This window comes from Squalius cephalus, assembly GCF_949319135.1.
Source record: "Squalius cephalus genome assembly, chromosome: 10".
NCBI classification, from domain to species: Eukaryota; Metazoa; Chordata; class Actinopteri; order Cypriniformes; family Leuciscidae; genus Squalius; species Squalius cephalus.
In genome coordinates this window covers 43,500,030-43,516,678 of record NC_137131.1, presented here as the reverse complement: position 1 = coordinate 43,516,678, position 16,649 = coordinate 43,500,030, and the positions used below count along the sequence as shown (strand labels likewise).

General features: G+C 41.1%; 2 protein-coding genes across 3 annotated transcripts in view; both read right to left on the bottom strand.

The window, feature by feature from the left end:
* The window catches only part of smarca4b (SWI/SNF related BAF chromatin remodeling complex subunit ATPase 4b), a 43,668-nt gene extending 31,354 nt beyond the window's left edge, over window positions 1-12,314 (bottom strand). For both annotated transcript variants that reach the window (XM_079882985.1, XM_079882986.1), the window contains exons 1-7: window positions 12,178-12,314; window positions 9,624-9,856; window positions 9,444-9,546; window positions 8,512-8,910; window positions 4,183-4,281; window positions 2,918-3,185; window positions 2,394-2,520 (exon numbers count right to left, since the gene is read on the bottom strand). In XM_079882985.1, coding sequence (XP_079739111.1) covers window positions 2,394-2,520; window positions 2,918-3,185; window positions 4,183-4,281; window positions 8,512-8,910; window positions 9,444-9,546; window positions 9,624-9,842 — 1,215 coding nt within the window. In that variant the 5' untranslated portion in view covers window positions 9,843-9,856; window positions 12,178-12,314. The remainder of the gene's footprint in view (window positions 1-2,393; window positions 2,521-2,917; window positions 3,186-4,182; window positions 4,282-8,511; window positions 8,911-9,443; window positions 9,547-9,623; window positions 9,857-12,177) is intronic.
* Window positions 1-16,649, bottom strand: part of LOC307165431 (G-protein coupled receptor 4-like) — a 706,289-nt gene that overhangs the window by 468,469 nt on the left and 221,171 nt on the right. The window lies entirely within an intron of this gene.

Below are 16,649 nucleotides of genomic sequence, written 5' to 3'. Positions count from 1 at the left end.
TTCCGAGTGGATGTTCGTGAGGTTCTGAGTGAATGTTGGTGAGGTTCCGAGTGAATGTTCGTGAGGTTCCGAGTGAATGTTCGTGAGGTTCCGAGTGAATGTTCGTGAGGTACGGTTCTGAGTGAATGTTGGTGAGGTTCCGAGTGAATGTTCGTGAGGTACGGTTCTGAGTGAATGTTGGTGAGGTTCCGAGTGGATGTTCGTGAGGTTCTGAGTGAATGTTGGTGAGGTTTCGAGTGGATGTTCGTGAGGTTCTGAGTGAATGTTGGTGAGGTTCCGAGTGAATGTTTGTGAGGTTCTGAGTGGATGTTCGTGAGGTACGGTTCTGAGTGAATGTTGGTGAGGTTCTGAGTGGATGTTCGTGAGGTACGGTTCTGAGTGAATGTTGGTGAGGTTCCGATTGAATGTTTGTGAGGTTCCGAGTGAATGTTCGTGAGGTTCTGAGTGGATGTTCGTGAGGTACGGTTCTGAGTGAATGTTGGTGAGGTTCTGAGTGAATGTTGGTGAGGTTCTGAGTGAATGTTCGTGAGGTTCTGAGTGAATGTTGGTGAGGTTCCGAGTGAATGTTAGTGAGGTTCTGAGTGAATGTTGGTGAGGTTCCGAGTGGATGTTCGTGAGGTTCTGAGTGAATGTTCGTGAGGTTCTGAGTGAATGTTTGTGAGGTTCTGAGTGAATGTTCGTGAGGTTCTGAGTGAATGTTTGTGAGGTTCTGAGGTTCTGAGTGGATGTTCGTGAGGTTCTGAGTGGATGTTTGTGAGGTTCTGAGTGAATGTTCGTGAGGTTCTGAGTGGATGTTCGTGAGGTTCTGAGTGGATGTTCGTGAGGTTCTGAGGTTCTGAGTGAATGTTCGTGAGGTTCTGAGTGGATGTTCATGAGGTTCTGAGGTTCTGAGTGGATGTTCGTGAGGTTCTGAGTGGATGTTAGTGAGGTTTTGAGTGAATGTTCGTGAGGTTCTGAGTGAATTTTAGTGAGGTTCTGAGTGGATGTTCGTGAGGTTCTGAGTGAATTTTAGTGAGGTTCTGAGTGGATGTTCGTGAGGTTCTGAGTGAATGTTCGTGAGGTTCTGAGTGGATGTTCGTGAGGTTCTGAGGTTCTGAGTGGATGTTTGTGAGGTTCTGAGTGAATGTTCGTGAGGTTCTGAGTGAATGTTCGTGAGGTTCTGAGTGGATGTTCGTGAGGTTCTGAGGTTCTGAGTGGATGTTCGTGAGGTTCTGAGTGGATGTTTGTGAGGTTCTGAGTGAATGTTCGTGAGGTTCTGAGTGGATGTTCGTGAGGTTCTGAGTGGATGTTCGTGAGGTTCTGAGGTTCTGAGTGAATGTTCGTGAGGTTCTGAGTGGATGTTCATGAGGTTCTGAGGTTCTGAGTGGATGTTCGTGAGGTTCTGAGTGGATGTTAGTGAGGTTTTGAGTGAATGTTCGTGAGGTTCTGAGTGAATTTTAGTGAGGTTCTGAGTGGATGTTCGTGAGGTTCTGAGTGAATTTTAGTGAGGTTCTGAGTGGATGTTCGTGAGGTTCTGAGTGAATGTTCGTGAGGTTCTGAGTGGATGTTCGTGAGGTTCTGAGGTTCTGAGTGGATGTTTGTGAGGTTCTGAGTGAATGTTCGTGAGGTTCTGAGTGAATGTTCGTGAGGTTCTGAGTGGATGTTCGTGAGGTTCTGAGTGAATGTTCGTGATGTTCTGAGTGGATGTTCGTGAGGTTCTGAGTGAATGTTTGTGAAGTTCCGAGTGAATGTTCGTGAGGTTCTGAGTGGATGTTCGTGAGGTTCTGAGGTTCTGAGTGGATGTTTGTGAGGTTCTGAGTGAATGTTCGTGAGGTTCTGAGTGGATGTTCGTGAGGTTCTGAGTTGATGTTCGTGAGGTTCTGAGTGGATGTTCGTGATGTTCTGAGTGGATGTTCGTGAGGTTCTGAGGTTCTGAGTGGATGTTCGTGAGGTTCTGAGTGGATGTTCGTGAGGTTCTGAGTGGATGTTCGTGAGGTTCTGAGTGAATGTTTGTGAGGTTCTGAGTGGATGTTCGTGAGGTTCTGAGTGGATGTTCGTGAGGTTCTGAGGTTCTGAGTGGATGTTCGTGAGGTTCTGAGGTTCTGAGTGGATGTTCGTGAGGTTCTGAGTGGATGTTCGTGAGGTTCTGCGTGGATGTTCGTGAGGTTCTGAGTGGATGTTCGTGAGGTTCTGAGGTTCTGAGTGAATGTTCGTGAGGTTCTGAGTGAATGTTCATGAGGTTCTGATGTTCGTGAGGTTCTGCGTGGATGTTCGTGAGGTTCTGAGTGGATGTTCGTGAGGTTCTGAGTGGATGTTCGTGAGGTTCTGAGGTTCTGAGTGAATGTTCGTGAGGTTCTGAGTGAATGTGCATGAGGTTCTGATGTTCGTGAGGTTCTGAGTGAATGTGAGGTCACCTGTCTCTGGAAGTTGAGCAGTCTGAGAGCTTTGAGCTCAATAGTAGCTTTGGTTCGCAGATCTCCAGCTAAAGACCCCGGGAGATTCTCCAGCTCCTGAATACGGTGAGTGATACGAGCTTCAAGCCTGCAGACACATCACAACAACACAGAGCATCAGAAGAGCTGGGCCTTCTGGGTTGTACGTCAGAACGTAGGCTCACTATTGGCCAACGCTGGTCATGTGTGTGATACTGGACAATAGTTCTACGAAAGTCTTACGGGGTTGGAAAAACATGAGGGTGAGTAATTACTGACAGAATTTTCATTTTTGGGTGAACTAACCCTTTAACACTAGTGTGGAATGTTTGTACAATATTCACTCATGACAGTAAAATAGGGCATTCTAAGTCAGTCTACTGCAGTATTTCCTCTCAAGCAGTAGAAAATGTGGTTAACACCCAGTCATGCTTGAAAATATATATATACACCGTCATATACCATGAAACCGGTATAATTAAATTTTTGGTCAGCACTAGTCTCACCTGTACTCTCTCTCCTGCAGTATCTCAACCGGGTCCAGGCCGCAGGGCTTCTGGACGGGCGTGATGCGGTTCTGCTTCTGGTGCAGCGGCACCATGGTGTTGGGCTGGGACGGGTGGGTCAGGTGACCTGGCGATTGGGTTTGCGGTGGCATGACTGGCGAGGCGGCCGGTGGCACCGACGGGGGAGCCGGTGAAGGGCGTCCCGTGGGCTGAGGAGCCATCAGCTTCTGAGGAGCGTTCGAAGGAGTCGCCGCGTTCACCATCGGACCTGTCGCACAGGACACACATCACTACACTGCAAACAATGCTGTGAAATTCTAAAAATTCTTACAACAAAATGGATTTACTAAAGTAGTAAAATGCCATAAGATATTATGTCTTGTTTTCTGGTGGGATCAAATTAAGTGAGTTGTTGCTTAAAACAAGCAAAATTATCTGCCAATGGGGTCAGAAAAATAATGTTAATTCAAACAGAAACTAGTTCATTTTTCTTTCCACATTGGCAGATAATTTTGAACCTTTGAACCTCAGAACCTCACGAACATCCACTTATTTCAGAAAACTAAACTTAATATCTAATGGCATTTTACTCATTTAGTAAATGCTTCTTGATTTAAGAGTTGTTTGATATTTGGACTGGAAACAAGACAAAAATACTGAGTAAGAAAATCTTTTTTTGCAGTGTAGGGCAGAGTATCGATTCAGATGTTCCAATTCGATTCGATTTCGACTCTAAATTCGATTTCGGTTCCCGATTCGACTCAATTAATATAGAAATAATACAAATCCTATATTTATAAAAAAAAAGATCAGCGCACATTAAGTTTACAAGCGGTTAATTAATAAAAAAGAAATTAAGCCACAAACCTGTATATTAAACTATTTTATTTTAGGTACACTTGGGTACATTAAAAAAAATTAAGAAGCCAACTCTATATTTCAAATGCATACAATGAATAAACAGGATTTTGATGCAAGATGAAAAATTTATGCTGGAAATTGGACAAGTCAGAACAGTCTCATGCCTTGATCAAACAGGATCAGGTTTTTTATGTTTAAGATAAAGCAATCTTTAGAATTAGCTGTAACATCGAGGCTGCAAGCCTATGGACAGTGTAGGAAAACTAATACTGGCTTTTGGGTGATAGATGAATAAATATAGAAAAAAATCGACCACATTTTAAAAAACGATTAATCGAAAAATATTTTTTTTTTGCCCAGCCCTATACATCTCCACAGACTCAAGCTCACGTCTGCGCTCTCACCGTCAGCCCAGGGTTTGGGGGGTCCGTTGTGGTTCTGGCCCTGAACACCAGCCGGGATTCCTGAAGGTCCAGGAGGAGGCATGTTGGGTCCCACCATCCCTGCGGAGCAACCGGCACAAACTAACCCTTTACTAAAGTCACCACAGACGACTGAATGTTCTCAAGAACCCCTCCACCATTCAGAAGAGAACTGAGAAAAATACAGAAACGAGGTACCACACAGACAGAACACAATTTTAAATTTAAAGGCGACCCATACAAGATGTAAGTCTCAGGTTCCCCAGAATCAGAATGTGTGTGTGAAGTATCAGCTCAAAATACCCACAGATCATTTATTATAACATGCTGTAAATCATTTTTGAGTGGAAGGAAAAAAAGTAAAACATGCTGTTTTCGTGCATGTATCTTTAAATGCAAATTAGCTGCAGCCCCGCCCCCTATCCAGAAGAGGGTGGAGCCTTTCGTGCCTCGGATACTCTGCCAAAAACTAAATCATCTGTTTGGTTTTGATTATCATCTCGATCGTGATCACACTCACGTGACATTGCAGTTCTTCATCTTCATGAAAGTTTATTATCTGCATGCGTTTTAAAGTCGTATCAGTCTCAACTTCTGATATATGGTTTTCTGAGCGCACACATCTGAAGCACGCACACAGAAAGCTGAACGTCAGACGGAGCGTCCCGTGAGTATTAAAGCTAGGGTAGGTAATCCTGTTCAGAAACACTTTTTTTATACTGGGTGAAATGGTCCTTCCATCCTGAGAGTAGTCAATACATTATGTGTTCAGAAAAAGGAATGAAAACAATCAGACCTCTGTAGCAGCTGCAGGACAGTAAAAACTCTGACCAATCACTGCCACTCGGTCCGAGTGTAAAGAACCAATCAGATGCCTTCAGAGCCAGGAGGAGTGTCTTAGCAGTGTCAATCAAGTTCGCGTACCCTCTCTTACACAGCGCGTACCGTCATTCAAAATCAAGATTGCCGGTGTGCCGAGCAGCTGTGCTAATGGCGGACAAACAACCAAAACTACCAATTTCTCGAGTGGAACCTGCTCATACAACAAACACAGGTAAACGGGAAAAGACCGATGACGATAAACAAGCCCGTCGGAGCCCATTGACTCAGTGTTAAAACTCTAGCCGCATAACATACAGATAAAATGTCACGCACTGTGCAAAGCAACAATTGAAACCTGCTAATTCACTGGCTTGTCATGTTGCTAAAATAATGTACTAGCAAACCTTATTTAGCATTACATATCGCTAGAATAATTATTTACATAGCCTACTGCAACGTTAGTTACCGTTATATTATCTTACTGGCTATTTATAACTCATAGAAAGAGTGCAACGTTATAAAGTTACATTACATGTGATTCTGACATGATGCTACATGCACTGCGCTCCTTCCTCTCCGCTTGTCTCAGGTAAATAATGCGTCTTCAGTCGGAGTCGCGCGTTCATGTGTTTTGGGGGCGTGGCTTTGAAAGGACCCCAGAAGGGAGAGGGTGGACTGAATGGAAATAATGAGCTGTCTTTAAAACAGTCGTTAGAGGTCTACATACACTCGATTTTTATACTTTCTTTTTCAGAATACTTACATTTTAATTATGTATTGATATATACATAAAGTTTAAACAAATTTGAAAAATAAGTTTTTTAGACCATTCTTACCTACCCCAGCTTTAAACTAATCTCTTATTAGTGCTTAAACGGTCAAATACACACAAGGTGATGTCAAAAACACATAGTTCACATAAACACAGTCTGTTATGTCTGTGAATGTAAACAGGAAGTAAAGAAATCACATGTGTATATTAGATCTGTGTATTAAAGTGACAGCAGTGTAATATACAGTTCCTGCTGTTGATATGAATCAAACAACAAAAGAAAAACAGAAAATCACTCACTGCTCTTGACTGAATAACTTTAGAATACTGAAATTTCTTACTTGGGAGGGCGGGTCTATGCTAAAAGGGCGGAGTCTGCCAGAGTCATGGGCGGGGCCTAAGCAATGTGACATCACACTGTACAGAAACTGCAAACGTCTTATTCTGAAATACAGCTTATGATTTATGGGATTGGAAAAGAAGGATTGGGTTGATTTTTTACCAATATAGGGTGGTTGTGTACACACTCTGCCTACACACATTTATGTTCAAAATTTTGCATAATGGGTCTCCTTTCAGGGTTTAGCAAAGCTGTTAGTAAATCTTGCCAAACAATGAATCCCATCATCAGTGACAGAATAACTTGTGTTGTCAGATACATGTCTCACGGAGGGATCAGAAGCAGCCTTTTAATACCATATTATTAATAGCCTTATTATTATTATTATCATTATTGTTACCACTACTACGACTATTATTATTATTATTTCTCCTCTTCCTCATCCTCCAACCTCCCCCTCATTCCTGATGAAAAGAGTTTATAATTGTTGTTATTATTATTACCACTATTACTATTCTTATCAGTGATGCGCGGGTTGATCCAAAATGAGCGGGTGCCTGCGGTCACCCGCGGTTACCCGCGGTTACGAGTCATCCAAAAATATTTTTAATGATATTCGGGTCGCGGTCGGTCGGGTCGTTTGAAATAAAGATGCCAATTAAACCTTTGTAATTTATATAGTACTAGACACAATTTTCTATGAAATACATAGGCCTACACTTTATTGGCTGAATAACTGGCGCGAAGATGACGCACGAGCTCAGTCTGCAGGTAGAGATGGAGGCGGCAAGAGAAAAGGTGAAGACTGGGGAGTGGAAGCTCCGCAAATACACAAATAGAAAGAGCAAAGTCTGAGAGACATTTGCCGAAATAATGAAAGATGATGACCAAAGTGCTGGCTTTGTCATGTGTACTTCTTGCGATGCTATTTACACATTTGATAGCCACAAAACTGGCACGACCAACCAGGCACGGCGCCAGGATTCCAGTTTTGGATGGGCCAGACCAATTGTGGGTGGGCCTTAAATTAAAAACGTTAAATTAAAAAAAAAACGTTATCCAATCACTGTTTAACCTAATAAAAAATATTGACTAATATAGCCTACTGTTAGATTATCTGTGCGTATACATAATATAGATTTTAATAGCTTGATGCTCTTTAAATATTTTGTTGCATTGTAAAAAGTTTCGGTGCAGGACAGACCTATCCGCGATCGCTCTCCATGGTTCTGACCAAAGAAGAGCGCTTTGGAATCTCCATTACGCATCATGCGCTACGAAGACTCTTAAGGTATAACTTAACAAAAGGTATACTAACACTAAAGGTATATCATTGCTAGGCGTCTTCAGGGCTATCACCCACTCGCGAGGCAGAGGCGCTGAAAGGCAGAGGCGCTGGCGCCCTCCTAGCAACGGCACTGTTTTTGGTAAAACATGATTTTGACGACTTCATTAAGTTTTGTTTTATAGAAAACTCTTTTTAAAAGATTTTCGTTTTGTATAAATTGTATCTTAATTTTGATCAATGTTTTATCAATCAATTGCCCGTATTTAATAAATAAGAAGCAAATATATAGCAGATAATGTAATAAGGCGCCGACACGATCACTTGCATTGCATGTGAACTGGAGGGCGCCGAAACTCAGCTTGTGCCTCACAGATTTGAGAAATATAGGCTATATATTACAGAAAGCTTGAAATGTCTACTTTTAAACGAAAATATTCAAACCAAAAGAAATAGGCTAATTAAATTAATATAAGGGCGATTTGTCCACGAATGGCTTAAATGAACAACTACTAGTCGACTAGAAAACAAATTAGTCGGAGGCAGCCCTTATTCCACATATTTTCGAACCAGCAGGCCATTCTGGGTTGAGCGAGCGACCCTGCGGAATGAGTGAGCGGAGCGGAATATTCAGAAATGCGCTCTCCGCTCGAGCTCTGATCAGAGCTCACACACCCCCGCACCCCTAGTTCCTACGTCTATGGCCCAATGACGCTACGATGAGCATTTACTACTTTTAAAAAATGCGGGTCAGAAAGCGGGTCGGGTACAATATTTTCTTTTTCTTTTTTTGCGGTCCGAGTTGCGGGCGTGTTAGTTGAAAACGTCGGTCGGGTGCGGGTTGTTTATACATTGACCCGCGCATCACTGATTCTTATTATACCATTATTATATTATTATATAAGACTATTTTATAATATCATCTTCCTCATCCTCCATCCTCCAGGTATTATTTTTCTAAAAATGTTCGCCAAACAACGATTAATGTGACCGCAAATATCGCTAAATAAAAATGGTTACCTTTTAATCTAAAAACAAAACAAAACAAAAACAAAGATGCATGTCTGGTACTGTAACCGTGTCAAATCTCACCATGTCCTCTGCTGAAGCCGGCGCTCCCTCCTCCCCCCCCCGGGGTTAAACTGGTCAGGGACGGTCCCGGTGGCATGCCTGGCATGGGCCGCTTGCCCTGCACCGCCATCTGCAGGTGTTCTGGGAGAGGCTGCCCGCGCGCCAGCATCTTGTAGGCCATGATCTGCGCCCGCAGCTGGTGGAGCTGGCTCTGGTTGAAGGGCGTCGGGGGGGCAGAGGAGCTCGAGACGCTGGTGCCCGACACTGAGGCGGCGCTTTGGGCTCCCGGCCGGTTCTGGCCGTCCACACCCTCCAGCGAGGCCGGACCCGAGCCGGTGGACAGGAGAGGACCTGATGGAGGCCCGCTGGTGGACATGGGACTGGACACGTGTTCTGAAGCGCCCAGCGGAGACGGGTATCCTGAGGGACGAGGCCGAACACATCGATCAAAACACTGCGGCAAAAACAAAACACTGAAAAATGTGTTATTTATATAGAAAATATGTATATTTATATATAATTTAATATACATGCAAATATTTCTTAAATATATACATGCATGTGTGTGTATTTATATATGCAAAAATAATTATAAACAGTACACACACACATGTATTATGTAAACACAAACTTTCTTTTTGGATGCGAATAATCGTTGCCCAGCACTAGTTTTTATCAATTTTTATTAAGTTTTAGTTACTATAGTACATCAGGTTAAACTAAGTTAAAATGAGAATAAAGAAGAATAAAAAGAATAAATTAAGTTTACATTCTTTTTTTTATTACAAGTTACATCGTTTTTTTTATTTTACGTTTAATATATTTCGAGTTTTTTATGGTTTCAATTTCGGTTTATTATAATAAACCTCATGCACAGGCGAAAGCAATACTCATGGGTGTCAGTCAGACTCTACTGGTCAAACGGCTGCGGTTCATGACTGCGGTACGGGAACCTTGAGAGTGCTGGTCCATCGGGCTCCCAGGACGGGTCATCCTCATCGGGACCACCTTCATCTGACTGAAGCGGGCGTCTTCTGAAAGGCTCTCCTCCACAGGCTTCAGGACAAACACAAACATTAACCCTCTGACCTGATTTACCACAGTAAAACATTCAGATGTATTGAGCTGTCCACCTTGTGCATCTGATGCAGACTCTCCTGGCTGTATCCCGCAGACGTCTGCTGAGGGAAGGCGTGTCCTGTGGAGGTGGCCGGTCCGGGACTGGGGCCCATCATGCTGTGCGAGGATCCAGGGGACAGTCCTGATCCCAGAACGGCCCCGGGAGACGGGCCCGGCCCCGGCGACGGCCCCGCACAGGGAGTCCCTCCTAACGCCGGCTCTGGGGTGGACATGCCTCACACTCGCCCTGACACAACGAGAAAACATCCAGATGTGACGCTATGAACAGGGTTTGAAATTAACACACGGCAAAAGCCGGAAAAAAATCAACAGTGGCGGATAACGCTGTCAGATCACGAGCCAATTTGGGGGGTTACTTATTATATTTAGTTGTGCAAGCCAAATCTGCACAGATTTAGTGCAAATACTGAACTCGTGAGTTATCATGATATATTAAATAGTGTATTGTTCAGAATCTGCTCATTTCTGCTTACTTGAACACACACGTCACTGCGCAACACATAACGACACGCTTGTTCATTTGCATGAAGCAATAGCGAAGATTAAAAAGCATTTGGTTTACATAAAATATATTGTTATTTTCCAACATCTTACATATTTTTATGTTTTTTGTACTGTATTGATCTGACCACCTAAAATATTTTTTTGTTGAAAAGGATGAGGATGAATGAGGAAGGAGATGCTGGATGACAGGATTTTATTTGAATAAGAAATTAATGTTTGAAATCCAACAACAACAACAAAAAAAAAATATATATATATTGTTTTTTTTTGGGGGGGGGGGGGATTTCATACATTCATACATAAAAGAAATAAACCAGTTTAACTACATCACAGCTTATATATATATATATATATATATATATATATATATATATATATATATATATATGTATGTATACCTATATATATATAAGCTGTGACGTAGTTAAACTGGTTTATTTCTTTTTGGCAAGTAGAAGTTCTGAATGGCCGGTAACTTAAAAATTTAGTAGCAAGTTAATTAGTTAATTATTTCAAACCCTGGTTATACATAATGTTTTCCATGACAGCTGCTCTGTCAGTCTGCTTTATGTTAGAGCTGGCTGTGATGACCTCGAAATACTCAGATAAAATATACTCATTCAAGCACAATTTATTTACATGACAAGACATTTTTTGTTTCTAAAGGGACAGTTCACCCAAAAAAGAAAATCCTGTCATTATTTACTCGCCCTAAAGTTGTTCCAAACCTGTAAGAGTTTCTTTCTTCTGCTGAACACAAAAGAAGATATTTTGAAGAATGTTGGTAATCAAACAGTTGATGGGAAAATGTGTACGGTCAACTGTTCGATTACCAACATTCTTCAAAATATCTTCTTTTGTGTCCAACAGAAGAAAGAAACTCTTACAGGTTTGGAACAACTTTAGGGCGAGTAAATAATGACAGGATTTTCTTTTTTGGGTGAACTGTCCCTTTAAAGTCCCCCTGTGGTGAAAATCCAGCTTTTAATGTTGTTTATACGCAGTGAACCAAAGACAGTCTCAAAAACACGCTTTGAAATCGCTGGTGTTTCTGACGTCACAAACTACCTTGTAACCAATCAGATCAACGTGTGATCGTCAACCAGTGGATCTCTGAGCTGAGTGAGTGAGTGGAGGCGGGGCTCATTTGCATATTCATGGTACAGCGCATACTAAATGAGGCAAGGGTGTCGAGTTACATTCAAGATATTTTAAGGCATAAAAAAACTTTGTTTTCAATGGAAAACTTAAATATGTCATTTTGGTGATCAAAGATGAATTTTAAGGGATAAAATGATTGACTACAGGGGGACTTTAATATACATTTTCTTAGTAATATGGCTTCCAAAATCTGATTTTGTCCTTCTGGGATCAATGATGCTTCATAACATGATCTGAAGTCGCTATGGTGGTCGATATATTGTGCATCCCTAAGAAAAATCACACTATAATACCAGTTTCTTTCTGCACTAGGTTCGACCAATGAATTTCCATATAATTGTATACAGATTGTCCACACAAAGAAAAATGTATATCCAATATAAGTTAGTTGAGATTTATTTTAGACTAGGGAAAAAATCATTATTGCAATTCCCATATGTATTGGTATCCATGACTTTTCCAGGCCTGTAAACCACATTTATCTAAATGCACTGTATAGCACAGGTATTCTATGATGATACTACTAATGATAAGGATTTATTGGTGTCAGTCAGATGATTAGACATGAGCAGATGATCCTGGAGGATGAACTCATTCCTGCCTCTGGAAACATCAAACAGCGGTTCATTATAGGAAAATAAGCCAAGCTTGAGCATTTGGCAGGGAAATAAAATGTCGTCCAGCTCGAGCTTCTGGATGATCCTCCGCTGCACATCTGCACATCCGCCGATCATCCGCTAATGATCAAACTCGCATGAAATACTGAGTCATATTGAAACACTGCGATAGAAATAATGACGTCAAGTGGCCAGACAGGCTGAAGCTGTCGCGTTCACACTATTGAGATCAGCGCGATCATAATTCCTGTTTAATCAGACTTACCCGTGGTATAATAAACGAGGCGGACGCGCTCGAGCTGATGACGGAGCCCACGGTGTGTTTAATTAACCGATCCGCGACATCCGTTCCGTTCATTCGATTGATGTTCATGTACGGAGCGCCGCTGCGGACACAGAGTCAGACGCTCGAGAGAGAGAGAGAGAGAGCGAGAGAGAGAGAGAGAGAGAGAGGAGAGCGAGAATACATTTTTAAATTATAAAAAAAATATTTTATATTATATAAGTTGTATTTTGTCTGTTTTCCTTATTTGCGTTTTGCTATTCACTCCAAAAAATATATAATTCTGGGTTGTTTCAATCCATGTTTGGGTCAAATATGGATAACCGTTATTTCACATTTTTAACCGTTGGTTTAAATTTTTAAATTACATTTTTAAAACCGTAACGGATTTGGCCCAAACATGGGTTGAAACAACCCAGCTTTTTTGTATTGTAAAAATTCTGACCACAAAAGGCACTTCATATGCAGATCGGTTCCCATCATGGGATCATAATATGGATTTAGTTTTAATGAGTTAATTTTGTTTTAATTCTAATTACATTTTATGAATTAAACAGCTCTTAAACATATTTAATTACAAGGGGGAAAACCTGTTATACATACTATCCAATCATTTAATACATTTTAAGAACTTTTTTGGCATAAAGCGTTTTATAGAATTGAGTAAAAAAAAACTAGAGTTCTATTTAAACTCCATTGAACCTTGTTTTCTAACTTTTTTCCTCATGAGATGCCTTTACATGTCCACCAACTAATTAAATGTCAAAAACCTATAGGCCTAGATAGCCTATATAACTAACAAATATATTCTTATTTTTCATGCCTGTATAACTACACTGGGACAGATGTAACACTCATTTTTAATAGCCTACTTTAGACTTGCATTTAAGAGAAATATACTGAAGATTTGTATGTTTATGAATAATTTTAACGTGTCAATAGCCGATATAGTTCAGAATGTCTGTGACTTTATGCTCTTAAGTCACCATGAATTTAAAATGGACAATTCCTTGTTTATTGAATATTGCAGTGTTTATGTTATATATATATATATATATATATATATATATACACTCACCTAAAGGATTATTAGGAACACCATACTAATACTGTGTTTGACCCCCTTTCACCTTCAGAACTGCCTTAATTCTACGTGGCATTGATTCAACAAGGTGCTGAAAGCATTCTTTAGAAATGTTGGCCCATATTGATAGGATAGCATCTTGCAGTTGATGGAGATTTGTGGGATGCACATCCAGGGCACGAAGCTCCCGTTCCACCACATCCCAAAGATGCTCTATTGGGTTGAGATCTGGTGACTGTGGGGGCCATTTTAGTACAGTGAACTCATTGTCATGTTCAAGAAACCAGTTTGAAATGATTCGAGCTTTGTGACATGGTGCATTATCCTGCTGGAAGTAGCCATCAGAGCATGGGTACATGGTGGTCATAAAGGGATGGACATGGTCAGAAACAATGCTCAGGTAGGCCGTGGCATTTAAACGATGCCCAATTGGCACTAAGGGGCCTAAAGTGTGCCAAGAAAACATCCCCCACACCATTACACCACCACCACCAGCCTGCACAGTGGTAACAAGGCATGATGGATCCATGCTCTCATTCTGTTTACGCCAAATTCTGACTCTACCATCTGAATGTCTCAACAGAAATCGAGACTCATCAGACCAGGCAACATTTTTCCAGTCTTCAACTGTCCAATTTTGGTGAGCTCGTGCAAATTGTAGCCTCTTTTTCCTATTTGTAGTGGAGATGAGTGGTACCCGGTGGGGTCTTCTGCTGTTGTAGCCCATCCGCCTCAAGGTTGTGCGTGTTGTGGCTTCACAAATGCTTTGCTGCATACCTCGGTTGTAACGAGTGGTTATTTCAGTCAAAGTTGCTCTTCTATCAGCTTGAATCAGTCGGCCCATTCTCCTCTGACCTCTAGCATCAACAAGGCATTTTCGCCCACAGGACTGCCGCATACTGGATGTTTTTCCCTTTTCACTCCATTCTTTGTAAACCCTAGAAATGGTTGTGCGTGAAAATCCCAGTAACTGAGCAGATTGTGAAATGCACCAACAACCATGCCATGCTCAAAATTGCTTAAATCAACTTTCTTTCCCATTCTGACATTCAGTTTGGAGTTCAGGAGATTGTCTTGACCAGGACCACACCCCTAAATGCATTGAAGCAACTGCCATGTGATTGGTTGATTAGATAATTGCATTAATGAGAAATTGAACAGGTGTTCCTAATAATCCTTTAGGTGAGTGTATATATATATATATGTAAGGGATAATGTAGAGCGAGGCGGTTGTTATAGCGAATACAACCCCCGACGGGCTGATTAGGACCGAGGCGAAGCAGAGCTTGAATCCTGAAGGGGGTGTATTCGCTATTGACACAAAATATTGATTTAAAAATGATTTTATTGATTTAAAAATTATTGTATTGCTTCCGCTAAAGAAAATAGCCCGTTTCGTCTCTACGGTTAGAATCCTGCGTCCATAGCAACGCTCTGTTTTTCATGGCAACGGTGTGTTATACCTAGCAGTGTCTGTTATCAAGAAATAACACACCGCATTCTACATTAGTATTCAACCAAGCCATGTAATAAATACAAATAATTTTTTTTTTTATTTTTTTTTTTATGTGTCTCATGATCTAGAAATCAGAGTAACTTCCTCTTCAGCATCTCTTCTCTTCTCTGATGACGAGGGCGGGGAAACCTGTCACTCACATGAGATCAGCCAATAGAAAACCACAAACCATCCAATCAATTCCCCACAGACACAATCAAGCCCCGCCCACATTTATTCTTGTTCGAGAAGCGTTTCACTCAGACATACCGCGCTAAGAAAAGACAAGTGGTACTGCCGTTTCATGCTGACTTTATTAATTTTCTCAGAGGTGGGAGAACAGAAATACATTGTCCCACTTCCAACACCAGTGCAGTCAAAAGCCATCTATCCATCTAAAGCAGGGATGGGCAACTTCGGTCCTGGAGGGCCACTGTCCTATACAGAGTTTAGCTCCAGCCCTAATCAAACACACCTGAACAAGCTAATCAAGGTCTTCAGGATTACTAGAAAGTTACAGGCAGGTGATTTTTTCAGGGTTGGAGCTGAACTCTGTAGGACAGTGGCCCTCCAGGACCGAAGTTGTCCATCCCTGATCTAAAGTTATGTATGGCGCCGTGATTGCTGGAGCAGATCCCAGTGTAAGGGCTGATGGCAGGGAAACATTCTGGATGGATGTATTCAGGGTTTGAAATTACTGTGGCGGGTAACGCTGTCAAATATAGCCACGTTTGTGTCACTTGTGTTTACTCAGTCAAGTTCGTGTAAGCCAAATCTGCGCAGATTTAGCGCAGATACTCACCTTGCAGAATCTGCTCATATCTGCCATCTTGAACACACGTCACTACACAAAAAATAACGACACGCTTGTTCATTTGCATTGAAGCAAAAGCGAAGATTAAAAAACATTTGGTTAACAGAAAAGACACTGTTATTTTCCAAAATATCCTACATTGTTATGATGTTCTTTGTACTGTATTGATCTGTAGACCTAAAATACATATTTGGTGAAAAGGATGAGGATGAAAGTGGAAGGGAGGAGATGCTGGATGACAGGATTTAGTCTGAATTAGAAATGAATGTATGAAATCCAAATTTTATAATATATAGCCTATATATATATATATGTATATATATGTGTGGCTACTATATATATTTAGTACAAAATATATAAGTTATATAAAATATTAATTTATAAAAAATATATAATTTAGTACCAATTTGGCTTTTTTATTTTTGTGTTTTTTTATTTTTATTTTATTTTGCCTAGTAGAAGTTCTGAATAACAAAATTCAAAAATAATAAAAAACAAAACACAAAAAACGGGGGTGGTGTGGCGCAGTGGATAAGACACATGCCTTTGGTGTGAGAGACCCGGGTTCGAATCCACTGTGCGACACCAATGTGTCCCTGAGCAAGACACTTAACCCCTAGTTGCTCCAGAGGCGTGCGACCTCTGACATATATAGCAATTGTAAGTCGCTTTGGATAAAAGCGTCAGCTAAATGAATAAATGTAAATGTAATGTAAATGTAAAAACAAATCAGATTTACTACGTCGCATCTGATCTTATATATATATACACTGCTCAAAAAAATTAAAGGAACACTTTGAATACACATCAGATCTCAATGGGGAAAAATATCATGCTGGATATCTATACTAATATGGACTGGGTAATGTGTTATGAACGAAAGGATGCCACATCGTTTGATGGAAATGAAAATGATCAACCTACAGAGGATTGAATTCAAAGACACCCTGGAAATCTAAGTGAAAAAATGGTGCAGGAGGCTTGTCAATTTTGCTGAAATTTCATTGCAGCAACTCAGAATGGTACTCAGTAGTTTGTATGGCCCCCACGTGCTTGTATGC